The sequence below is a fragment of the Gymnodraco acuticeps genome, unplaced genomic scaffold, assembly GCF_902827175.1.
Source record: "Gymnodraco acuticeps unplaced genomic scaffold, fGymAcu1.1, whole genome shotgun sequence".
Lineage (NCBI taxonomy): Eukaryota > Metazoa > Chordata > Actinopteri > Perciformes > Bathydraconidae > Gymnodraco > Gymnodraco acuticeps.
Window position 1 is genome coordinate 542,795 of NW_022991588.1, and position 26,454 is coordinate 569,248.

The window sequence follows — 26,454 nt, forward strand, 5'->3', positions numbered from 1 at the left end:
CGTATCATCAGATCCTGTTAAGTCTCTGCCTATTCTAGTCAGCTACAGTCACTGCTGCATGTGTGTAAGGATTTGATTTTTGATAGATTCAATATTATGGGATTAGTTTAGTCATTTATGCTTTAAATACAGGCTTGCATCTATCTTGTAGTCCAATACTAACTGCACAATATTTACTGACACTGAGCTGTGAAAATATAACGCTTATGGAGGGACAGGGCTGCTAAGTCTAGAGATGGATCTGTTGGTCCTGCGGCACCAGAGGGAGGGACAACTGATTTAGTGAATAGCTGCTAAAAATGTACCTGCATTTACTAAATGTCAGCTGAAAGAGGAGTGAAATCAAAAACTTGTATAGATATTAACAGTACTTAATGTCAGCTTAGTAAAACAAAATATATATATATTATTTACAATGGACTAGGCGTAGCTAACAGACACATTTCCACCACTCATAGACCACACCCACCTTTTCTTTGAAAAACTGGGTGACATACTGTCGCCCTTTAGTCCCTCTCTCTTTCTCTCCTTTCTTTTCTCTTTTGAAAGCCTGACTTTGTTAGTCGTTGAGACATCGTACACACGTAAGTACTAGCATCCCTGCTCCTAACATGCTCTCACTCTCTGCTATAAAGTGCCGGCGGTGCTGCACCGCGTTTGGAGGCAGGACCAAACCATTACATGTAAATAGAGGGGGGTGTACAGAGGCTTTGGATAATTAACTTTTGGAAGAAAATAAGTTAAATGAATTGTAAGTTTAGTGAGTATATTATCAATATAACGTCCTATTAATGTTAATTCTTGATGAATGATGACTTAAACATTTTTTTTTTAATGTTCTAAAATTATTTGGGCCCCCGTGGTGAGGGTGTTTGGGGTGGCCAATAGGGTGGCCAGGATTCAGCTGGGGGGTGGCCGTGGCCACTCTCAGCCACCCCTCCGCCACCCCTCAAAGTCCCGCCCACCTGGGAGGTTTGTGTCAGAATCTCAAACAAAAAGTGAAGGAGCGCAAAAGAGAAAGCTGCAGCGAGAACAAAAGTCTGATCATTGAGAAAGAAGAAACAAGAACTGCAAACAAAAACCTATGTTAAAATAAAGAAAAAATACTTATAGTTTACATGATTACACAAATGATTTGTTTGCAACTTATAGTTTTATTTTTTAAATTAATTTTATTTTGCTTGACTCATTTATTTTTTATTTTAAACTCATAGTTTTGCTTTATTCTGAGAAAGTGTTGCTTTATCTTTATGATACAAAACTAATCCCATACAATATGAAATCCCAGAATTTTAAAGGAGGCGTGATTGCAAAGTTGATGGAAAAATGCCATTATGCAAACATTCCAAGGGCGGCGCAACCTGATTCGTATTGAGAAGAACATGTACGTGTATCTTTGGGCTCAATCTGCTTCATAAACATGCAGAGATGAGAAGAAAGAAGAGAAAGACTGAAAGAAATGAACAGACAGAACTGAGTAGAAACAAAAACACCTCCCCTTTCACCATGGCCTGTTTGTTGCAAACTAGCACACATGTATCTGTACATTGGATGTTCAGGCCAAATCAACATGGCTTCTGCAAACAATTTTGAGTAAACTGTCTGCAAGGCATTGTGGCATTCAAGGCGATTTGGGATGGACCATCAATGGTAAACATTTGAAAACAAATCTAGTTTATGCAAATGAAGGCAGCATTTTCCCGCCGGCTGTGCAGTGGTTTCCCAATAAATGCAACCAAAAAAGGAACACTGCTGGTTCAGAAAATGTACTTTGTATGTATTTTCATGGATGAATGGCTTCAATAATTACAGATAAAAATGACACAATGAGCGAGCAATGCCATTAGTTCGCTTTCGGTTAGTTTTTATAGTAAGAACACACCTTTAACACACCTGTGAGTCCACAGCACAGAAGGATTTCTCAGTGTGAGAAACAACATGAGCTTTAAACAACAGCAGCTCAGTAAAACGTACAGGTACTGTATGTGAAGGAACAGAAAACATGCAAAATCAAAGAAAAAAAGTAATCAATTTGAATCCCTTTCAACTTTTTGGAATCGATACAAAGTGATTTCCAAGCCTCCATCGGATGCCTCACAGCTCACCAGTGTTTGGTTTACACTCCTCTCGCGCTCCCAGCATGCTATGTTACGCAGCAGTGATGCACCAAGTGTTATCTTGTGATGGTGATGACACAGTTTGCCAACAGACTGACAGAAGTTAAGAGTTGCTCGTGTTGATCTACACGCAGCACTTCTCGGCTGTAAACCATTTGAAAGACAGATGAATAGGAATAATTCTGCAGGCGCAGCCGATTCCCCCCCAGCTGCATGAATGGACAGACTACAGCTGTGTGTGTTACTTGAATGGACAGAGTCTCTCGCAACCTGTTGCATAATTTATGAGGGTTTTTCTATTAGGTTTGGTTAATGTGTTTCTTCACCACTTATTGGTTCTCATCAGTAGCTGCAAACAGGGACCCGCAGCAACATGGAGTTAGACGTTTCCATGGTTACAACATGCAGGAATCAGACCTGGAGTTAATTAAAGCATTCATGACTTGTATGTGTTTGATGTGTTGGAGTAGAGCAGGGGTGTCAAACTCAAGGCCCAGGGGCCAAATCCGGCCCGCGACTTCATTTTATGTGGCCCCGCAAGAGCTTGCAAAGAATATAATACGTTTATTATACGGTTACATGCCACTTTACAGAAGCAGGTTGCCCAAAAACGACATGTCCCACAATGCATCTCGTTTTGTGACATGCGCACTGAAGAGACTTGCAATTATTTGCCCTGGACTTCTGCTTTCAGACTTAGTTAATTACTAAGTTATTATCCTATCTGATAATAATCCAATTCAGAGGCAATAATGTAATATAATACATTATTTTATATATATATTATATATTTATATAGTTACAACCGGCCCTTTGAGTGCAACCTTTATGCGAATGTGGCCCGCGATGAAATTGAGTTTGACACCCCTGGAGTAGAGACACACCACAAACTTAATTTAAGAACATGGGTGTTCTTATGTGTTGTCATGGTCAGTGGGAGACTGCTCCCATGGTACTGCTTTTATACAATTTTATTACAAATATTGTGCTTTTTGGTCCACTACAATCAAGATTGTACATATAAAAAAATATATGAACTAACAGCAGTCTGTTAGCAAAACTCTGAAAGGGACACAATATCCTCATCAAGTGCTTTTGATTATTTTAGGTATGTAAGCACACATTTCTAATACATGTTTATTTACTATTCAGTGTGTTTTAACAGTGTGGTATGGGTACCTTGACCTTGAATGATCTGAATTATGGCTGCATCTAACCATTTTTTTCAAGATCAATTAATCTGCCACTGGTTCCCTTGAGGAATCCATCACCAGAAAAAATATTCACATTCTAGAAACTCGAGTCATTGAAGTTTGAACACTATTGCCCAGAGAAAATCAAAGGATTATTTAATTACCAAATATAAAGCAGATTATCTGTCAATTGATTTATCATTGGACATCTAATCTGAATATTCCACTACTTGCCCTTTGCAACATTATGTGAATGTTTTGCATCAGAGTTTGGGTTTATATCTGTTTCTCCTCCATGTCACCACAGATACATGATGGCAGTGTCACCATCCTGGGCATCACTAGGGATGACAGAGGGGCGTACACGTGCCGGGCCTACAGTGACCAGGGAGAGGTGCTGCACACCACCCGTCTGCTGGTTCAAGGTACTGTATGTAGAGATGAAACACACTGCAGCAAGGCGCTTGCATTAGGGTTTATTCATAAGAGTTGTTGACAAATGTATCTGAACGGATGACAAGATTCTGAAATTAAAATGTTCCCTACTATCTACCTCAGGCCAAATATTGCATTTGCATCGCTGAAGTAGTTTTATTATTTATACTTGAAGGCATTTAGTGTAGCAGCATTCAAAAGCACAGCCTTGCAACTCTCTGGTGCACTGATGTATGTAACACACCTTCTGAGTCTGTTTCAGTCAGTCAATAGCTCAGTCTGGAGCTTGTGTGTGCATGTGTGTACAATACATCCATGTGTGCAGGGTCTGTCTGTGAGAGCGTCACAGTCTGTCTCCGGTCCATTAACTAGGCTCTCTGCTAGACACAGATCAGATGGATGGTTGTGATATCAGCCTCCAGTGCTATTTCTCTCTATCTCTCTGCCTCCTGATAAAGCAGGGAGTTAACACTGTGTATTTAATAAGCAACCGAGCATCTCACTCCTATGGTAGAGTTGGCCTAAGTAAGTATTTTAATGCTTGACTTCTAGGTGCAAACGGATAGGAGGTATTACTCTACTCTTTGTGCCCCGTATAGTAAATGCATGTGCACACACTCACTGCAAACACACATTAAAAAAATCATTGTGTTGTAACCCAGTAGATAGTGTAACCAGTGGTGCGTGTGATGCAACTGCATAAAGTCTGCAGGCCTCCAGCCAGCCGCCCTCTTTTAAACCACCACACTCTGCAGCAGTGGTGAGCATGTGGACTTATGGCTCTCCATGTTCTTCCATCATATCAAAACTGGACAATACTACATGTATATACTGCATTGCAATGTTAAGCGGATAACGCAAGTGCCCCGTAATTAACTAATACACTAAAAAGTAATTTTGTAGAGATAAGTCTAAAACAACGGGGGTTATTTTTTATTAGATCTTAACTTGAACATTCTTGGCCTTTTGGACAACAAACAATTTGGTGAATAGTATCACAGGACATAATGTACTCATGTACTAATCAAGTGGGAATTCTACTATATATATATATATATATATATATATATATATATATATATATATTATAATAAAAAAATTAGGTCGTGACATTATGTGAGAAAAGAGTCCTCACATTATCAGAATGAACCAAAAGTATAACAAGAAACAGGTTTTGTTTGAATGTATATTATGATAATATTGTGATGAGCACACTAAAAGGCTGTGATTGGTTATATAAACTGTAACGCTCCTGAGAAATAAAGTATTTTTTTAAATAAATGTTCAACTTTATTCAAAAAATATACTTTTAAATCCGTCTGAAAAAAAAAAGATGATTCCCGTAACTTTTCAAAAAAACACTTTTGTTTTTGGTTTCTGTTTTTTTTTTTTGGTTCAACAACCAATCAATTACGGTCCAATTTTTTTCCAGATTGTAAACCTTTCTTTTATCTAAGATGTTGTTGAGGATTTTTCCCATATGGACAGATTTTGATGATTCAGTTTTTTCAAACGCAAAACAGAAAGAAGAGTGTTCCTATCATCAAAGTACATTGTTAATGATGGATTGTTCATCAGTCTCTGTGGGGAGGAATAGTTTGTTTATGAATTGGATAACAGATACATTGGACAACATATGCTACAGTGCTCCTCAAATTGAGCGGGATAATATATCGGAAGAAGACTTTTGAATATTGGAACTTATTAAAGAAGATCTCATAGGGCTCCTTGATTTGATTACACCATGTTGTAAGATATTTCGTTTTCTGCCATGCAGCAACAACTTGAATAATGTCAGTGGGGTGTATTATACACAACCGACGAACATGCACCAAAACAGTGTTTTATTTCACCTCATAAAATCTTTTTTGTTTTAGAGTTTGGATGAACATTTGGCATGAAAAGCGCCGTGGAATAAATTGTGGGATACGATTTAGACTCAGAGCAATAACAAGCAGATATCTGAGGAGTCATGATTCTCCCTCTTGTGAGCTGTTTTTAATTGTTATGTGAGACACTCGCACAGTGCCGTCAGCGGTCCCACCTGATGCATTAAAGCTGTGCACGATGAGAGGAAAATAACCAGAAGGCTTGTATCTGGGCCCACTCATATCAGACAGCTTACCTTTCATGGCTTCTGCAGTTTTATAGAGTTAAGAGTGAACCTAGAGCACCTCTGCGATGAAAAGGTTACAATGTGAAGCATGCATAAAGCTCCAACTCCGACTACTATTAAGGTCACAGAAGCTGCCTACACACTGTATTTCACATCAGACTGTGGTGATGTATTGTAAATAATACATAGTGTGTGTTCTTTCTCACTTTGTTCCTGGAAGAAATGTCCATAATCCCATCCAAAGTGAAAGCAGAAAAGGCCTGCATATAGTTCAATATGATTTTTAAGATTTAACAATACTTTTCATCCCTTCAGCGACCTTCTCTACCGTCAATCTGTTAAAGTCAACTGTCAAAACGGTAAAATCTGATGTTATTTTATTGTATGTTTGTTGAAATGGTTATTTTTGTTTATTTTTCCGACATTTTTTCAATTGAAGTCAGTGATGAGCTAACTCCCAAGTGATATTTCAGTTGCAGTCCAGTTGCATATGTATTGTGTATTGGATGTTTTATGAAGAATGCACTGCATAACACTGTATATAACTGTTTTTCAAATGGTCATTAGGTTTTTTCTAAATATATGTATTCATTTATAAATGTTTTGATTTTACCGTCTGAATTTGAATTGTTTTGGTTGACTCGACCACTGTGTACACTTCATGCTCAAAACCAGACGACAGACAGATACAGTTAGCCATTAGCAGCTGAACATTGTGGAGCATATTTTCCTCAGGAATTCATGAAGACCAAAACAGAAGCCTTAAAGTAAATATTTGACTTTCATTCATCAAGACACCAGATACATAACTCTGAATAAATGCTAATATGGCTCCATGTTAGCCAAATTAGCAGTCAAGTTGTAAATTAGCCACTGTGTAAAGCTTATTCCCCCAAAAAACTGTCTACTAGCTTTACAACAAAACTAGTAGACAACTAAAACTAATACACATTGTTTCTCATTCTCTCAGGGCCTCCATACATCGTCTCTCCACCAGAAAACGTCACTGTCAACATATCCCAGAATGCACTCTTCACCTGCCAAGCGGAGGCGTATCCTGGCAACCTGACCTACACCTGGTTCTGGGAAGAGGATAACGTCTACTTTAAGAAGTAAAGTTATGCTCAAGTTCACTTTTGTGTTGAAGCTCAGGGAAACATCTTAGTTAAGAATATATGGCTTTTTTACTGGCACTTAAATCACCACACAGGCTGCATTTATTTCAAACCTTTGTGATGTGAGTGACATCATGTGTCTCTGTGATGTGTTTTTGAGTTTGTGTGTCAATATGCATGTGTGTGTGTGCTGGTGTCCTGTCCTCCTGCAGCCCCAGAGGCAGTAAGAGGTCGCCGGGCGGGGGGGGGACAGTCTGGACAGTGCCAGTGAGCTCTGATGATAATATCACATGACTCAGGCCTTGTGTCATCATATGCCTCTCATGCAGCGATGCTCTGAAGCGCAGCCAGGACCTCCACAGGCAGGCCTTTAGAGTCTGCTTTACAGCGGACAAGTGACAGAACAAGTGAAAAGGAAGAACAAGTGAACAGGAGTTTGACAGGCAGCGAAAACAAGTGTTCAAAGGACTACCACAAAAGCAGGCACTGAAATGACAGATCTAATTCTTCTTGTTATGTGAGGAGGCAGGTTTAAGGCCTATCTGTGGGTGTAGGAGTTCAAAAGTAGTAACAGTATCTGTGAGTTTTATTACTTTATTTAGTATTTTTTAACTCTGCCAAGGAGGTTATATTTTTGGCTTGGTTTGTCTTTCAGCAGGATTACAAAAAATATATATATATATATATATATATATATATTTGCGATTTAATGAAACTTGGTGGATAGGAGCACAGGCCAAGAAATAATTATATTTTTGGAACAGATATGGAACATATAAATTATGTTTAGTTACCATAGCAGAATAGGTTATCAGTGGTGCATTCAAAATAATTCATAATAATCTGTAAAAAACGAGTTCCCAACTGGGAAATTTCATTTGAATTAAAAATTAATTAACTTATACTCTGCAGATCCGTTATAAGCCATTAGGAGCAACAGTTGGGTTTCTGATTTGTAACACATATTTACTGTATTAGGTTGTAATGCAGTTGTATAAGTGTTCGTAATCCATAAATCATGCTTAATAAATTGTTGTTTGGATTTTGTAAGGTCCAATCGGTTAAAGGGATTTCTCACAACCTGGTTACAGAACTATTGTTCTTATTAATTACCATTACGAACCTTTATAAATCAGGATCTTCTTAAAAGTGGTTTTGTTTTATTTCTGGACATATTCAGTTTGAGCTTGAATTGCGTGGCATGAAAAGGAAAGCAGCTCCATTTAAAACAAAAACAACAACAAAAAACAGAAAATGTGCTCCATCATCACAGTCATTTTAAATGCCGTAAAGGGCGAACCATGAGGGCTGTAGTATTTGGCGATTATGGCAATTAGCAGATTTATTTGAACGTCTTGCTCTGTACTCTGTGTTCTTTCTATGAGAGACAGCTGCTGTTTGACTCTCTGCTGCTCCCTTATGGCTCCTTCATGTAATTCAGCACAAGGAGCAAATAGATGTGTGCCCTGTCCTGATGGTGTGTTTCTGTAACACGATGTGTGTGTGTCTCGTTGCAGTGATCTGAAGCTCCGAGTGCGCATCCTAATCGACGGCACACTTATCATCTTCCGGGTCAAGCCAGAGGATGCTGGGAAATACACCTGCAGTCCGAGCAACAGCCTCGGTATCTCCCCCTCGGCATCAGCCTACCTGATTGTTCAGTGTGAGTGTTACCCTGGCAACAAAGTGGATGGGGGAGGGGCGGGGAGACGGTACAGCGAGCTGTGTGAAGAGGAGTGTGAGGGAACAGTAGTATGGAGGCTGCTGTATTTGGCAGCGCTGCTCTGCCACTGTAATGCAAAGTAACCTTCTTGGATTTCAAGGTCAGACATGACAGAGAGTCACATAGTTTGTTTGGACCCAGCCTCTTAAACATTTCCATATTCTGAGTGGATTTTAATGATACAATTATTATCTATCCCGCCTCCAGCTTCAATCCTGAATACAAAGATGGAGACAGCCTCGACCTCAGACTCCATTTTTTTCCATCGTCTCTTTTGAATCTGGTTACCCCAAAAATAAAATGGTGACCTCTCTGCTCATCAGCGCTGGGGTGAGACAGAGAAACGTCACTGCTGCCCATCTGAGGTTCTGTCAAATCCTCGGGTGATGAGCCAATTTTCTCCCAAGTTTCCGCTGCTCAATGATTACTGTGCTACAGTATGAGAGAGAGCAGGGGATTCAGAGGCACTGCAGCCACTGATTTCATCACTACACTGAAATACAGCCGACAAGGATTAAAGCAGTGGCCAGGATGCGGCAAAAAGAACATTATTTAGCTCTGTTTATATGAAGCATCTCAGAGATAAAAGGTTATCCTACTGTTTGGCTAAAAATCACTTGAGAGTAATTTATTAAGGGTCTTTCAATAACTTTTAGCCAGGGACAGGACCAATTCATTGAAAATCTCGATTCCATGTTGTAATATGAACCAATAATAAAAAGCTGAAAATATAACCAGTTTTTAATATGTTGGTTTGATGTGTTAAGGTCAAATACTTTCATACTATAACATATTTGTAAAGTACAATTTTCCCAAAAATTATTTTAAAGAGTATAAATGATGAAAACAATCAGTCAAAATTATATTTACAAAAAACACATTAAGAGAATAAAACATTGATAAGCCAACATACATAGAGTAAATGTAATATGTGTAAATGCAAATGTGAAGATAAGAGGTCATTTGAATCTAACACTACATCCTTGTACAACCTTTAGTACTTACCTTTTCAACTTCACCTCTTTATTCCTAGCAATGAACCCGTTTGTTGTTTTCTGTATTACATCAAACTAAATTGATGATGCATCTCGGATCCCTGACACAGATATTTACTTTCCCTGCAGACCCTGCCCGTGTGATCAACATGCCGCCTGTCATCTATGTCCCACGGAAACTGCCAGGCGTCATCCGCTGCCCGGTGGACGCCAACCCGCCTGTGACATCAGTGAAATGGGAGAAAGACGGCTATCCCCTCAGAGTAGAGAAGGTTAGTGCTCATTAGTCTCCTCTTGGTGTTACAATACATTTACTGTCACACTTTAAATAAACCAGAAATGTGCATAATATGTCACCTTTAAAGCATATAGTGAGTTTTTTTAGATGATTGTAATGGATCAATATACTGCTTTTACCACTGTCCTTAGATTTCAGTGTAACAGATAATTGAAGCTGTCCTTTTCTTAAGAAGAATTCCTTCATTTTCAAACAAGTGTCAAGTAGATAAAGTATCTCTCTGCTCAGAGCGCTCCATCTGCTGCTCTTTTGATTTAATCTACTGTCACTGAGGTCACACAATATGTTGCCCCGCTGTTGACAGCAGGCCTGCATTACATAAGCATCCACTTTAAAAAAAAAAAAGGGGCCTGTAATCATGATGTCCGCTTGTCTTTCAGTACCCCGGTTGGAGCCTGATGCAGGATGGCAGTATCAGGGTGGCAGAGGCAACAGAAGACTCCCTGGGCACCTACACCTGTGTGCCTTACAACGCCCTGGGTACCATGGGCATGTCCCCCCCTGCCACTTTGGTGCTAAAGGTACATCACTGCTCCTATTTGTTCTGTTTGCGTCATGTTACACTGATGTGCCCAGAAGACTGCATAATAGGTCTTGTGTTTGTATGTTTTCTCCAGGATCCCCCTTACTTTAATGTGAGGCCTGGGGGGGAGTATCGCCAGGAGGCTGGGAGAGAGCTTACTATCCCCTGTGCTGCTTCTGGAGACCCTGACATACCATCCATTACCTGGAGAAAGGTACAATTCACAATAACAGCATGAATTCACTCCCATTGAATCTTGTCAGCAAATGTGCATTTACATTTTTTAACCATGTAACTGTAGTTTCCATGTCCATTAAAGGTGGGGAAGCCGAGCAAGAGTAAGCACAACATCCTACCCAGTGGCAGCTTACAGTTTCTGTCCCTCAGCAAGGAGGACCACGGAGAATGGGAGTGTGTAGCCACCAATGTGGTCACAAGCATCACTGCCAGCACGCGAATCCTAGTCATCGGTATGAAAATCTGCACATGGCTCTCAACTTCCTCGAACATATGACCTTTCTCAGTTATTTTGAGTTCATCGTGACCTCACTTTGCTGTGTGTGGTCTGAGTGATTTGCATGATAAGACCCTCATTCTTCAAACACCTTGAGTCTGCCCAATTTCCCCTTGGGCATCATTAAAATTGCATTAGATCCTATCTGAAATAGCTTTATAAAGTTAATTTAAAGCCTGACTCTGTAATTACAGTGTGATATCCTTCCCTCTGCTCAAAATGGTAACTACACCCTTTGTCTTTTTGAGTCATGGACCAAGGACATCTTTATGAACTTTTATGACATTTTTTAAGTGTCGACAAAGGCAAGCATAACTGTACTGTGAATTTCCAGATACCCAAATGTTAAAACTACAAGCCCCTCATGTCAAGCATTGTAGAAATGTAATCAGTTTTAATGCAAATTCTTGGGGTTAGAATTAGATAACTAGTTGTAATACTTTTAAGTAGCAGTAATGGAAGGCATTCTGAAAATATAAATGTCTTACACAAAGTTGTGTAACAGCCTTACTAACTTGTGGTTATCATGGAAACTAAAGGATATAAAATATACATATAATAATCGGAGGCCAACATTTTCTTTTTATTCTTGTGGAAACATTTATCTTAAGGCTAGAAAGATATATTCATATACTCAATTTATTTAATATTTGCAAAATCAGGACTCATTTTCTCAATGACTCAAAATGTTTTCACTGGAAAGAGCACAATTGTTTCTTTTACTACATTAGTGCTTAAATAGAAGACATGTAAATGTGTATTCCTTGTTGAAGGAATAGTTCAACATTTTGGTAAATAAGCTTTTTTAGACAAGAAGATTTACAGCCTGCAGCTAGTTAGCCTAGCTTAGCCTTAAGACTGGAAACAGGGAAAGGTTATCCTGGCTCAATCCAAAAGTTAAAAAAAGATTACCAGCCCTAAGTAATACACAAGGATTATTTTTATTTAATCTGAACAAAACAAAAATACTTTATGCTTACTTTTTACTCAGCTAAGTAATTGTCTTCTGGCTGTAGCCTCCTTTTAAAAATATTAGTAAGCTTGTTTCTCGGACTGAGAATTATTCCTTTAAATCTTTTTTTTATGCATGTACAGTAAACGGTCTGTAAAGTCACAAACCCTCAAAGTACACCCTGTAGCGAGTAAAACTCTAACATGGAAAATACCTGTCTATGCTGCCCCAGAACGCCTCGTTGGAGATTTTTCTTTTTCCATTTTTTTCTTCCTGAGTAAAGTGACGTAACGAGTATAGTGACGTAGCACACACACACTCACTCAGCCTTATCTTTTTTCAGCCGCGGCTCCGCGGATATCCGCACACACATACTCACTCAGCCTTATCAGCCGTGTGTGTGTGTGTGTGTGTGTGTGTGGGTGTGTGTGTGTGTGTGTGTGTGTGTGTGTGTGTGTGTGTGTGTGTGTGTGTGTGTGTGTGTGTGTGTGTGTGGTGTGTGTGTGTGTGTGTGTGTGTGTGTGTGTGTGTGTGTGTGTGTTGTGTGTGTGTGTGGTGTGTGTGTGTGTGTGTGTGTGTGTGTGGTGTGTGTGTGTGTGTGTGTGTGTGTGTGTGTGTGTGTGTGTGTGTGTGTGTGTGTGTGTGTGTGTGTGTGCAGGCTGAGTTCAGCTGTGTCTCACTGTCTCGCAGACCCCACGCAGCAACCAGGAAATGACACCAGTAATCCAGCTCACATTGTCCGCTCCTCGAGCCTCAAAAGGCGGAGCAGCGAGCCCCGCAACGTCCCGCCAACACGGCACCCAGACCCCACGCAGCATTCTCATCTGTTTGTCATTTTCTGGTTGCTAATAAACGCCATTGTAACACATAATCACTGATGTTCCGCTGTAACGGTGGTGGACTCATCGGAACAGAGTGGGTGAGCTGAACATTGAACAATGTAAATCTATTCTAGTAGACCTCAACAATGGAATTATGATCAGTAGAAATGGCCATGTCATGGGATCTTTAAGTATTGTCTGCTGGTCTTCGACATATGAGCAGGTCACTCAGTCTGCCCCAGTAACCCGTGCCCCGCAGCATGAGGAGGGGTTTCACTGTGGCCCAGCTGGCAGCGTTCAGCCGGCCTCTCCGTGTGACCGGCTCTCAGCTGACAGGTGTCGCAGGGCAGAGGAGGCAGCTGTGCTCAGGTCTCTCCTTTATGAGAAGTAACTGGCTTCGGGCCACACAGCACATCTGTTGCGTGGGTGGGATGAGCAGAGCTGCAGACAGCGCTACTGCTCTTTAACTAGACCTTACGCTGGTCACCACCTCAGCCAGAGTCGCATTATTACACCGAGAACGGGCGGGCGCATGATACAGCACAGCATTTTAGAGGTGCAAACATCAACAAAATGCTCATCGTTTTACTTGAGGTGCATTGTGAGCCCACATTATGTGAATAAATCAGTAATACACCACCCATGTTAATATAATATCTATATTATCTCACTGCAAGCTATATTAAATGCTAATCGTAAGCTGAAATATATATATATATATATATATATATATATATACACACACACACAAGTAAATTGGTAGACTGTGGTCTTTTAAATGTATTCCGTTCTTCCCTCTCTCTGTCCTGATCTTTCAGGCACCAGCCCACACGCTCCTGGCAACATCCACGTATTGCCCTCCACAACCTCTGCTAATGTGTCCTGGGAACCAGGATATGATGGCGGCTTCGAACAGACATTTTCTGTGTGGTACGGTCCAGTGTGAGTGCTCTTATATTTAACTTCAAATCACTGTCTGCAGCATGCAGATGTGGAAACGCTTCCTGTGGGTTAAAGGCCTAGTTTAACAAACATGTTTCTCCTGCCTTTATGATCATACAATATGTTAGAAATTCAACCCTAAGTATTTCTTTGGACAGTATATTTATTGGGGTTTTCAGTAGATGTTGTTGCAATGCAGTCACACTCAGCAATATACATAAGTCACATGCACCATATAGGTTCAATAAACTGCAAAGCTTCAGCAGGTAATTAGAGAACAACACTTTCTTGAGACTAATGAGCATATCTTTCACTATTGTTTTAAGTTTACCATTAAAATTATGAATATTTTTTTTCTGTTCTGCCCTATTTCTGTTCTCAGGTCAAAAAGAACAGACTTTGGGCCTCACGACTGGCACTCCATGCCAGTTTCTGGGGCTCAGACGTGGTTGGTGGTGACAGGGCTGGAGGCCGGGACAGAGTACCAGTTCAGTGTGTTGGCGCAGAACAAACTGGGCACGGGCCCATTCAGCCAAGTTGTGACAGTCAACACTTTAGGTGGGTTCTCAATTAAAGGAAACTTGACTGCAGAATTAAATCAGCGACTTGCACTATTTCTATTTTCCAGAATGTCTTCAGATGCCATTCATGAGATTCTGCGCTGTAGTTGTTTTTAAATGAATGTGTACATAATACTAGGGATGGGGCAGACATGTCATCCTTTACTTCCTAAATCCTGTACCTCTTCACTTTTATTGTTTTATGTTGATTATCAGAATAAAATATCTCTAAACATTGTTCTTTTTCAACAAAAAAGATTATTCTGCAATTTAATGAATGTGCCTAATTTTAAAATGTAATAAAAAAGGACTGTGTGCCCGTTGGATAAAAAAAAACATTCCAATTTTTATAAAAAAACAATGCACATGAGCTGAGACCAGCTGACATTCCTTAAATAGTGAATTTGTTCTCATGTGCTGAGTGAATGTACTTGTCATAGCAGGAGAGCAGAGGTGTAACTAATGACAGTAATGATGGCACTGTTCCATTTAGGTGTGCCAATAAGCCTGCGTGCAAAATACCACAGTCATTATTAATGTTATTAGTTCCACTTGTGTTTAACAAGTCAACATGTTCAGAGAGAAATATCTATTAATGTTGTTACTCAGAGAATGTAGCCGCTGTAGCTGTTTCTGATGTAGAAAAAGGAGCAGATTAACATTTTGTATTTTTTTCACATTTTGTGTGTTGTAATCCAACTCATGCCTCAAGGGCATGTTGCCAATATCCAGTCTTAGTGTCCCAATGTCTGAACTGAATTAAAAGTGAATGGTAAATAAAATCAATGTCTCAGCAAAAAAAGGCATGAAGGCAGAAATGTGCATTGCTGTTTTTTCTAACATACAGTAGAGAGTATGGAGGCTGCTGTATTTCCTTACATATGGAAATCATTGTCTGAATAACTTTCCCTCATGTTAACTTTCTTGTCCAACATGTGTTGTCCACAGGCTCTCCTCTGGGTACCCCAGAACCACTGGTGCTTCTTACTCCACCACGGTGCCTAACAGCCAATCGCACGCAGCACGGTGTCCTCCTCACATGGCTCCCTCCAGGCAACCACTCCTCGCCCATCGACCGATATATCATGGAGTTCCGCCTCGGGGAGAGGTGGGAGGTTCTGGATGACCTGATCCCGTCCACCGAGACCGAGCTCATAGCCAGAGACCTCGTTCAGGTCAGTTACAAATACATGCAGTCCATACAGAAACATGGCTGTGTAAGGTGTGGCAAAGGGGTAATTGACTGGAAAGTTAATTAAGAGAGAATATTGTAAACAATATCCCTATTTCATGGTGACGAGCATAATCTACATTAAATGTGATTTGCTTTTATCAAAAGCGATTTACATAGATGCAGTACTGTGGACAATCCCCACAGGAGCAATTTGGGGTGAAGTGTCTTGCCCAGAGACACAACGACATGCTGACTGCAGTGGGACTCGAACTTGCGACCCCTGATTCGAAGTCCAGCACTGTATCCACTTAGCCACAGTAATCTAGTTATCATTTCATTTTTAAATAATTATAACATTTCTACACAGTTCACATTTGTATGCACATGATTTAACGTTCAGCTTAAATGTTCAAGAAATGGTGTCTTTTTTTTCGCCTCACTGCAGTATAGTGCATTTTGAAAAATGATTATATTTATAAATTACAAAAAGTGAGTTTGTGTAACCTACATCACAAAAAAAGAAATTCAAACATGCTCGTTACAAGGTATAATCTCCTTTTAGTACGCGTAACAATAATAAATAAAGTAAACATCCTTTTATTATCTAAATGTCACCTACTGTATACACAGGTCAGTTTTCAGAGTCACAAAGTGCTTTTTGAACAGGATCCAGTAACTTTGACACGAATCAGTGCATGAGACGGTCACGGGACAGTGTGTATGTTGTCTCTCTCTCACAGGAGTCCTGGTATGAGTTTCGGGTGATGGCTGTCATGGATGACCTGATCAGTGAAAGCAGCAACGTAGTGGGAGTGTCGAGCACCGGTCAGTTTTTTTTTATGATGTATTACAAACTGGAGTCCTTAAATAGATATGTGAGTTTTGTGTTAAGTCCCGTTTGACCCTCCTGTCTGCCCCATCAGATCCCTTCCCTCCTGCGGAGTTGCCTGATGAGGGGCTGGCGCGGCCGGTGGTGGCGGGTGTCGTGGCAACTATCTGTTTTCTGGCAGCAGCAGTACTGTTCAGCACTCTAGCAGCTTGCTTTGTCAATAAGCAACACCGTCGTAAACTGAAGCGTAAACCAGGTCCGCCTCCCACTCTACTTTAACCCACATTTAATAAATATAGTAGATGTTTGACCATGGATGAATGACTTCTGAGCCTACCACGACCATTGGGTGAAAGTGCAAGATAATAAATTAAATGACTACAACGGGATGCAAAACAAACAGAAAGAGAAACAACACAATGGTTGTTTTGAGTTACTCTTATTTAGGATGGATAAGGTGCCTTGTACATGTCCAAGGGGTCCATTGTCTCACAATACACCCATGTGTCTGACTATGTCTTATGGTTTTAAACAGAGGGAAATGCTGAATTCAAATGTTTTTGTCCTCTCAGATCCTCCCTTGTCGGTGACACACTACAGGAAAAGCATTGAGTCACCGTAAGTAAGACTAAATGCCAAAGATCCTGCGGGACGCTACTACTGTCCAACTTCTAATGCACCTTTACCAAAATGCCTCTTCCTATGTATTCTGAGACGAGGCATACACTACATTTTGACAATAATAACAGTTAAAACTAAAAAATTATTACATTTACTTTAAACATCTGGCAACTGGAAATACTCTTTTTCGAGCCTTGTTTGTAGAACTGATTATAATGCACATCATTGCCTTCTCTATCGCATTTAAGTAAAAATATCCGGACAGTATAGGCACACAGAATAAGCAAAACCCAAAATGGATGATATAAAAACACCATGATTATATGTTTGGGCAACTTGAAGGGTTTGGAAGAACATGAACAGTAGCAGCCTCTAGCGGATCAGTGGCAGATTAAAGAAAGTTAAAGCAGCAAAGTCAGCATTTTAGGCACATTACCCAGAGTGCCCAAGCTGCAGTATGTGTATTGATTTTTGATCCATCTGTAATCTTAAACGCTGTCTGCATTCTGCATGATTCAAATCGTGTAATAATGCTATTTTATGTTTAGCTGCACATTTAATGTACAGTCCGCTACATGTGTGTATTTGTCTGTCCGTCTGTAAATCTTGTTACATTTATGACTGCATTTCAATTTCATTTGTGGATATAATCTATGTAAAATCACATTCAAGAATAAATGTGTGTCTGCCTGAGACTTAAGATAAACCGTCAGTATCAGATACCTTGTTTATTTTTTTATGAAATGGTAGGTCAGGAAGTTCAACCTTAGTCCTTCCTGAAGTGGCATAGTCAAAGATGAACCAGGCCCATGTCATTTGTCTCCAATCGCAGGCCTCCTCTCACCCCCTTGCCAGGGGTAGAGCCCTGCTGGGATGAGCCTGCCAGGAGCAGTTTCTTGCCCCCGCCCGCCAGCCCCCTGTGAGTGCCTGCCTGCACCAAAATACAGAGTGTGCTGCACTGCACTGGCTTGGCTGCATGGTTAAAGCATTGCATAGAAATTATCAACTGACTATTTGTTGTAGTGAAGCCTACCGTTGGCCTATTTGCATGCACTAACTCTCACGCACCATACAGGGATTACTTTGCATTAGCTCCATGCATGTACAGTACAGTTCAGTACTGTGTATATGCACTCTTTACTCTGTATGTCTATCTGATGCATTCACTGACCCAGTAAGTGTTGACTATGCTGCTCCTGGTGTGGGCAAATGAGGCCTGGTTAGATGTCATCTGCTTTCCTCACATCACCATTTGGTGCAGCATATGGAAATTGCTCTCATGTCTGCTCACGAAGATTTAGATTCAATAGATTTGTGATACGGTTGTCATGGTTGCGTCACTGGTTCTCCTCTCATCCAGTCATTCTCGCTTCATTAGCTGTCAGGATGATGCCGCCGTCATAAACTGGTCATTATCATAATGTGGTTCATTATGACTGCCTTAATAGAGTGCTTTGGCTATGTCTTGTGTCATCTGTTGAGCTTGGAAATGAAACCACAATCATGCCTATTCATTTACTGCATCAGACAGTTTTCTTTTGTTTAAGACACTTCATTCACCTACCCTTTAGGTTTCATGTGTTAAACTAAGACAGTGCCTTTTGTCTGCATTTTTTTGATCAGGTTATCATCTGGGAAAATAAGTCCAGAGAGCTCTCCTCCATCTAGGCCCCGCTCTCTTTCTTCAGACGGGTCCCAGGGCCCGGGGCTGTACGTCAGGAAGCTGCCCAGCCCTCTGAGGGATCGAGACAAAGAGCTCTCCTTCTACAAGAAAACCAAGCGTGCCATAGCCAGCAAGAAATACAGTGTGTCAAAGTATGAGTCAGAGGTCACCACGCCTATTGAGCTGATAAGCCGCGGCCCTGATGGCCGCTTCACCATGGAAAGCCCACCGGCCCGCCGCATCCACGGCTTCCCCTTCGCAGAGGAGTCTGACATGTACCCCGAGTTCCGGCAGTCTGATGAGGAGAATGATTTTGACCCCGGGCCTCTGCCGCCCATCATGCCCACGCTGCGGCCCCAGCTCTCCCCAACGTCCTCCAGCCTGGAGTCAACGCAGCCCCCCAACTACAGCCCCCGCCTCCACAGGGCCATGGAAGGTATGAGCTTTGCAGAGGGCAGTGCACTTCACGCCTCAGGGCAGGCCCCGGCCTCCCGCTACAGGGGCTTTCCCCAGGGCCCGTTCTATGGGTATCTAGGCAGCCGCATTGAATCAGGGATTCCACCACCATTCTACATGCCTGACATCAGCCCGCGCAGCTCTGCTCTGTCCTCCCCCCCAGGCACCGCCGAGGGGCCCTTTGGTTACCCCTCCATCCCTGAGGAGAGTGGCGAGATGGAGCACCATCAGTACACTGCCTCTGGCCATTCTCTGTCGCACACACACAGCCCTCCGTGCTCTCCTGACAGCTGGCAGCCTCATGAGTTACCCTTCCTGGGTCTAGAGGGCCCACGGTTCATATACCCGCCTCACCATCCCTTGCATCATTCCCAGGACCTCCCTGATCCACCCCCATACCCTCCTCACTCTCACCCCCACGGTCGCCTGCACCTCTCTTCCCTAAAGGACCCATCAAGCCCTGGCCTCCTGCAGCTGGAGGTCCCTATGGCTCCCCAAGGCAGAGACCGGCCCATGGGGCCCCCGGTTAGGCGTTTAACTATGCAACAGGCCCAGAGTCTCGGCCATCTCAGACACACGGCCCACGGTGTGGGTGTACCAGTGTTGCCTTACCCTGACCCGGCAGCCCGTGCAGGGAGCCCAAGCACAGCCCCCAGTAGTAGCCCTCAGTCATGGCTCAGCCCGAGAGCGCATCGCCGGGCAGACCCCAGCCTACCCCCATTAGTACTCCAGCCCTCCCGCCTCTCTCCACTTTCCCAAAGCCCCCTTAGCACCCAGCCAGGTTCTCCAGATATCCTAGTGCGGCCCCCTCCCCGCCCCAGCATCCTCCGCACCTCTCGGTCTCTGGAGATGCATGAAATCTCCCTGCAGCCCACTGTCAGTTTCTCCCGGAGGTCTTCCCCGTCCGCCTCTCCCACTCAGAGCCATGCCACCAGGCAACCCAGCCCCAGTTACCACGCCCACATGTCCTATGCCTCCACTGCAGCCAGTTACCCCTCCCAGTCCCCCTCTCCCCCTCTGGAGGGCAGGGATGTATTCGGGCAGAGGCCGTCCCAGAGAAGGACGGAGGAGGAGATGCTGCCCTCAGAGCCCTCTCAGCTCCAGATATCAGCCTCAGGGTAGGTGATCCATTCCAGTAGAGAATAGTCACATATTTATTTAAAGGGGAGACTTCTCTTCTCGTCTGCTCTCTTTTCCAAATTTCCTCGGTATTTATCCACAGTTTTAATTTAATGTTTCCATTAAGGAATAATTAAGATGCATATTGTACTTTGATATGCAGAAGTCATGTAATTGCATTTAACACACAATGTACCAATTCATAAAAATGACATTTCCTAAACCTGTTGGCATGTGAAAACTCAATTTGATTTTGATATAACGAATTATTGTCTTTATCATTTGATAGCTCTTAAATTATCTCATAAAACAATTGTCACAATGAAAATGTAGGTAAAACATAATTACTGCAGGAACATTTAGACGACACACTAGATGCTATTTTTACTCTAAAGTTTACTGTTTTAAAAACTGTGCCATTTCTTTCTTTCCCCCTTAAAGATTGGAACGAATCAAAAGTTATGTTCTTGCTCAACTTTAACAGTTAACTTAACTGTATCTGTTTTTACAGTTACATACATTGTATTACACTATAATACAAAGAAAATGTTCACTTTCTGATAAATCCACTTTCTTTAAAATTATAAGCCACAACTAAAGGCTTTATTCATGTTTTTTAAACTGTTAAAGTATCTTTAATTTAAACGTTATAATCCTTATATAAGGAAACCACCAGGTCTCAGTTTTTTTTTAAAACTAAAACTTGGTGTCCCATTTTCTAATAGGCAAACATACAAACTTAGTAAGTCATCTGGACAGTGTTTATAAATGTTAATATGTCATTAATATATTGCAGTAATTCTAGTCTAGAGCAATACCAAAGATTATACTTAAAAGCACTAAAGTAGTAGCCTTAAATACAAAAATACCAACATTACAAGTACTTTAAAAATGGTATGCTATCGGATTCTAAATATTTGTGCATCTATTCATTGTTGGCAGGACTAACTTTAGGTAATTACACCTCTAGGTATCCAGTCAATAAAACTCCTGAAATCAATATATTTGTGTAAAATAATACATCAGCATTTATTTGTTGATGATTATATATTACATTATTATCTCAATTGGTAGTGTAAATGGTACGTATCCTTATCAAATATATTCCATGCAATGGAGCATAAAGCAGCAAAGGATTTGAATTATCTAGTGCCCTAGCACTATTAAACTTACCCATTTACTTTACTGTACATTTGTGATGTATATACGTTTTAGACAAAAAGCTCTGCAGCCAAAAAAGCCACAAGATAGCTACCCTAAATAAGTGATGTGTTATAATGTATTAGTAAGTGATTTATCAACAATTAATAAAGCAGTTAGAAAAGGTTAGAAATTGCAACATTCTGTATAAGTATATAGATATATAGATACAGTTTCCTAAATAAATAAAACTATTAAATCTCATTAGAAGCGACAGTCTGATAGATCAGAGCCCCGTACACAGATTAGCAGTCATCACCCAGGAGGTTTTGTTTTATATACACCTATATAACAATATAGCTGAGACTCATATACTTTTATGGCCCACAGTCATGTCATGTCTTTACTGCACACATTCCTGTGCCCCTCACACCCACCTCACACCCCTAGTCACTACAACCATACAGTAGCTAAAGCCATGAGGCAGAGCCCTCACTCCAGCACCATCACTGGCCTCTAAGGGAAGGTAGCTTATAGGGCTGCTGCTTTATAGAGGGTAAGGGTCTTACGTGATTTGTTTTTGATTGATCTCAGCTATCTGGGCAGCGTTGTGACCCGGTCCCCTACGCCGCAATAGGTAAGGGTCGGACCCATGTCTGAGAGGGAGGGGTCAGCAGGGGGAGGGCTCTAATCACTCTCTCCTTTAAAGGGGAATCGCTTTGGGTTGTGCCTCTGTGCTGGATTCAAGTGAAGTACAACTAATGGTAAAAATTACTGCAGGACACATTCGTCAATACTCTTCCCAGGCACAGTAAGCCTGCTGCGGCATAGGCTGCAGTTTTTAGGCTTGTGAGCAAGCACGAGGAGCGGTTTTGGACTGTGGAGAAGCATTTTTGTCTTTGGATTGTATTTTGAATACAGACATGTTTCCCTGCAACCAAAACAAATAAGCCTTGAATCAATAGAGGACGCACATGACTGATAGACTGGAGTATTCCCCTTTAAAGTTTTGTTCCATGTGCAAAATGCCATGCATGCATTCTCTAAACTTCTCTCTACGACCAAACAAATAACAACAATTCTCAAACTAAATTCTTTGTCACATTTGTTGTCCTAAGTGCTTTCGTTTTTCTGTCATGTGACTGTTTTTTAATGGCCATTTCCTCTTCCTGTCATGTGACTTGTTCTTTAACGGCCATTTCCTCTTCCTGCCATCTCCTCCCGTCAGCATGGTGAAGCCTCTGTACGCAGTGTTCATGTTTATGAAAGTGTGCTGTACAGTGTTCATGTCTATGGAAATGTACTTAGTTTAACACACTGTGGCCCCAGCACACAGTGTATGTGATAATTAAATTGTTCTCTATCTGTCCAGGACTGTTTCAAACATTTGTCTCCCCCTCTCTGCTAATGGCTCTCACTCTCTCTCTCCACAGTGACAAATGAAGGACAAGCATCTCTAAAGTTTTGTGTTCCCTATGCCTTTTGAAACAATCTATTTTTCGCCCAACAACTTGACTTAATTTGACATTAAGTCAAGTTTTGAAGCTGTTTGTTTTTCAGTTAATTGAAGTGCTAAGACATTAAGCAGATACTGAGACTCTGAACTTTAGAGTTTGTGAGGTTAATCAAATTTCATTTAATTACATCTTTCTATGAGAGATGACCAACAAAACCAGAGTATTCTGTGTGAGGTAAACTGGTATTCTAAGACAAAGACCTTACCTTGATGTCATTTTTTAACATTGATTGTTATGATTTAACTTGCATGTATCACTCATGAAATGAAAATAGTTCATAGAACAGTATTTATAGAACACATCTGAGCACACTTCATATTACGACTTAGATATCTCTTTTGCTCTACTGTTAAGTAAACTGAGTGATGTTGGAAGATATTTCAAAAGTACATTTAGGCTTGATTGATACGGGAACAGTCATTTTAAAGTTGCTGAAATTATTTTCATTTTATGAGTTGTATACAGCAAAGAGAACAATATATTGTCCGCATTTCTGAAGCAGTCACTTTTTAAAGACCCCCAAGTAGTGAGCACAGCAATTTCAATAATTGTCTAAACCGTTATTCCAAGACTACAAGTCCCTTATTTAAAATTACAACATGGGACCAAAAATAAGTACATTTGTAACACTTTACCTTTTAGGAGTAATGTGTGGTATACAATTATGTTATCCCAATAAATCCTGGACTGGGTCTTTAATGTAATGATTGTTTCAGACATAATAAATTCACCATCTCTACATTATGTCAATTTATCTTTCTTTCTTTCTCTCACTTTCTCATTTCTGTCTCATCCTTCTTTCTTTAAATCTAACTTTGATCATCCATCATTGCAGATAGAAAGTGGACATTCATCATCTTAGTTAAAGGGCTCTCAGTAGAAGTACAAGAGCTCATCGAACCATAACATAATGAAAATAGCTATGCAAAGTGTATTTCTGCTGTTGACATGTGGACGGGCCCGCACATGACTGTTGGATTAACGGAGCAACGTGTGCTGTGCTGTCTCTCTTCTTCTCAGAGAACTTCTAGGTGTGTCTAGTGATCCTGCCGGGTCTGAGAGCTTACCAGCACTGCTACACCACTGTATTACGAAAGCCAAGGGAGGGGCTGCCAACAACAATAACAACACAACCTCCGTAAGAAGAACAGGTTCGTCTGACGCTTAGAAAAAGTGTCTCTGAAGCACTTTCAGGGCTCTTTTTCCCGTCACATTTTACTCACTGCAAGCTCTTTTTTCACTGCACCAAGTCCTTCACCTCTATGAAAACAACCATGGCTATAAAGACTCTTCAAAAATTGTAACAACACAGGCATAATGATCATTACAATATTTGTGTAAAACATTTTTAAGTTTGGAACTTTAAAGAAAATTGAATTTCTTTAATGTATTTTCCAAAAAAAAAATACAATTGCATTATTTACAATATAAAACATTTTCCAAGTACCTGCGAGTCTTACCAATATTGGTATAAAACATGGCATCTCCAATTGCAATAAAAATTGACAACAAGTCCTCCAACTCATACGACCAAATAGGTTGATTGTTCAAGCCCTTATTACGACCAAATATCAATCAATAGGATACGGCTGTAATAGGCCTAAGGCCATTTAGTCGCTCATAAATAAATGAGTAGATCACTGATTCTTTATTTACTATGGATGCTAGCAACAGTCACATAGTCCAAAGTGAAGGTGATGTTTGACCAGTAGTGGTCGAGGCGGGACTTGAGACAGTTAACCGTCTTGGATGTGACCACGCTTTCTGGCAGATCATTCCACAAGTCAACCACACGCAGGCTGAAAAAGTTGCGGCGGAGTACTGTTTCTTCAACTTGAGGCAGAGTCCACGAATCCTGGTGTTATAATCCCGTTGAAGTGGGCATGATGTTTTGTAGATGTTGTGGAGATATTTGAAAACTTCGATCATATCTCCCCTCGCCCTTCTATAATACATACTCGGGATTTTAAGACTTTGCAGTCGTTCTTGATATGGTAGGTCCTTTAGTTCTGGAACCAGCTTCGTTGCCCTTCTCTGTATTTTCTCGATGAGCTCAGCATCCTTTTTGTACATGGGGGACCAAGCGACATTCCCATACTCGAGGAGTGGCCGTACAAGAGAGATGTATAAACTACATACTACGTCAGAGTCCAAATAAGTGTATGATCTGCGGATCATTTCTAGGATACCATTCACTTTGTTACTTGCCCGACAGATATGGTCACTAAATGTCAGGGTATTATCAACATTCACACCAGAGTCTCGGATAGGTTTATAGTGTTTGAATTATCACCCATATTATACTATTTTTGATTCAGAAAACCTAAGTGCATTACTTTGCACTTTGCTGCATTGAATTTGAGCTGCCAACACTCGGACCATCATTGCATTTTTCTGAGATCTGACTGGAGTTTTTCTGCATCCTCTTTACACTTAATTTCCTTGAAGACTTTAGTATCATCTGCAAACATCTGGACCCTGGAGCTCACATTATCCGGTAGGTCGTTGATAGTGGACAAACAGTGAAGGACCCAGGACACTACCTTGTGGAATTCCACTGAGAACTGGGCACCATCCAGATGGTTTCCCATTAACAAAGACTCTCTGTCGCCTGTTTTTGAGAGTCTGAGATCCAGGTGAGTATGTCTCCACGGATACCATACCCATAGAGCTTCTTCAGTAATCTTTTGTGAGGTACAGTATCAAATGCTTTCTCGAAATCCAAATAAATGGCATTGAGACTTCCTCTCTGGTCCAGGGTACGAGACCATATGTCAAGGCAGGCCAGGAGTTGGGTTGAACAGGATCTGCCCTGGACGAAGCCATGTTGGCGGTCTGATAATAGGTTGTTTGAGTCAAGATGTTCTATGACGGCATCACGCACCAATGATTCAAGGAGTTTGCATACTACTGCTGTAAGGCTGACAGGCCTATAGTTTCCAGGATTGCTTCGGTCACCTTTTTTGAATATAGGAGTTACATGACCATCCTTCCAAGGCTGTGGTACCACACCTTCATCAAGCGATTTTTTAAATATAGTAAGTAAGGGTTTATCTAGTTCGTCACACAGTTCTTTGAGAATCCTGGGATAGATGCCATCCAGTCCTGATGCTTTTGAGGCATCTAAGTTCGTTTTGTATGGATGTCCTTTGATGTGAAGTCCAATTTATTGAGTGTAGTATTAAATGGTCTGTCCTGGAAGTCTGGTATTGATGAGGTATCCTCCTTTGTGAACACACTAGCAAAGAAAGAATTTAGTGTATTGGCTTTGTCCTTGTCATTTTGAGCCAGGCTGCCATTAGCTTTTTTCAGATCTCCGACTGTGGCATTGACTTTTAGCTTGCTTCTGGCATATTTATAAAAAGCTTTCGGATTCTCTTTGACTTCCTTTGCAATTTTTATTTCATGCTCTCTTTTAGCTTTCCAACACTCCCATTTAACTTGGTCGCCCAATTTTGCATAGGAACAACGGTCACTCTCTGTACCAGATAACCTTTGTAAGGTGTAAGCTGCACTTTTTGATTTGATTTGATGTTTTTATTCTATCATTTATCCAAATGTCTGTGCCCAGTCTGTCCCAATAATTTCCTGTTTCAGGCCTTCATAATTTCCTTTATCAAGGATGAACTTG

The 26,454-nt window shown here is 41.0% G+C and overlaps 1 protein-coding gene across 7 annotated transcripts in view; it reads left to right on the forward strand.

Annotated features, from left to right (window-relative positions):
• igsf9ba (immunoglobulin superfamily, member 9Ba) overlaps positions 1-26,454 on the forward strand; it is a 65,320-nt gene that overhangs the window by 28,405 nt on the left and 10,461 nt on the right. The window contains exons 5-22 of one of the 7 annotated variants that reach the window (XR_004567123.1): positions 3,618-3,735; positions 6,832-6,973; positions 8,494-8,639; positions 9,824-9,966; positions 10,373-10,513; positions 10,610-10,729; positions 10,817-10,985; positions 13,621-13,744; positions 14,127-14,302; positions 15,253-15,479; positions 16,219-16,303; positions 16,402-16,563; positions 16,880-16,925; positions 17,761-17,847; positions 18,552-20,165; positions 21,901-21,943; positions 22,740-22,997; positions 23,844-23,945. Coding sequence is in view for 5 of the 7 variants with exons in the window: in XM_034197862.1 (XP_034053753.1) it covers positions 3,618-3,735; positions 6,832-6,973; positions 8,494-8,639; positions 9,824-9,966; positions 10,373-10,513; positions 10,610-10,729; positions 10,817-10,985; positions 13,621-13,744; positions 14,127-14,302; positions 15,253-15,479; positions 16,219-16,303; positions 16,402-16,563; positions 16,880-16,925; positions 17,761-17,847; positions 18,552-20,165; positions 23,844-23,974 (3,631 nt within the window). In the remaining 2 variants the exon portion in view is untranslated. Of the gene's footprint in view, positions 1-3,617; positions 3,736-6,831; positions 6,974-8,493; positions 8,640-9,823; positions 9,967-10,372; positions 10,514-10,609; positions 10,730-10,816; positions 10,986-13,620; positions 13,745-14,126; positions 14,303-15,252; positions 15,480-16,218; positions 16,304-16,401; positions 16,564-16,879; positions 16,926-17,760; positions 17,848-18,551; positions 20,166-21,900; positions 21,944-22,739; positions 23,975-26,454 lie in introns of those variants that run through there. The other 6 variants (XR_004567122.1, XM_034197867.1, XM_034197862.1 and 3 more) reach the window with 6 other exon arrangements.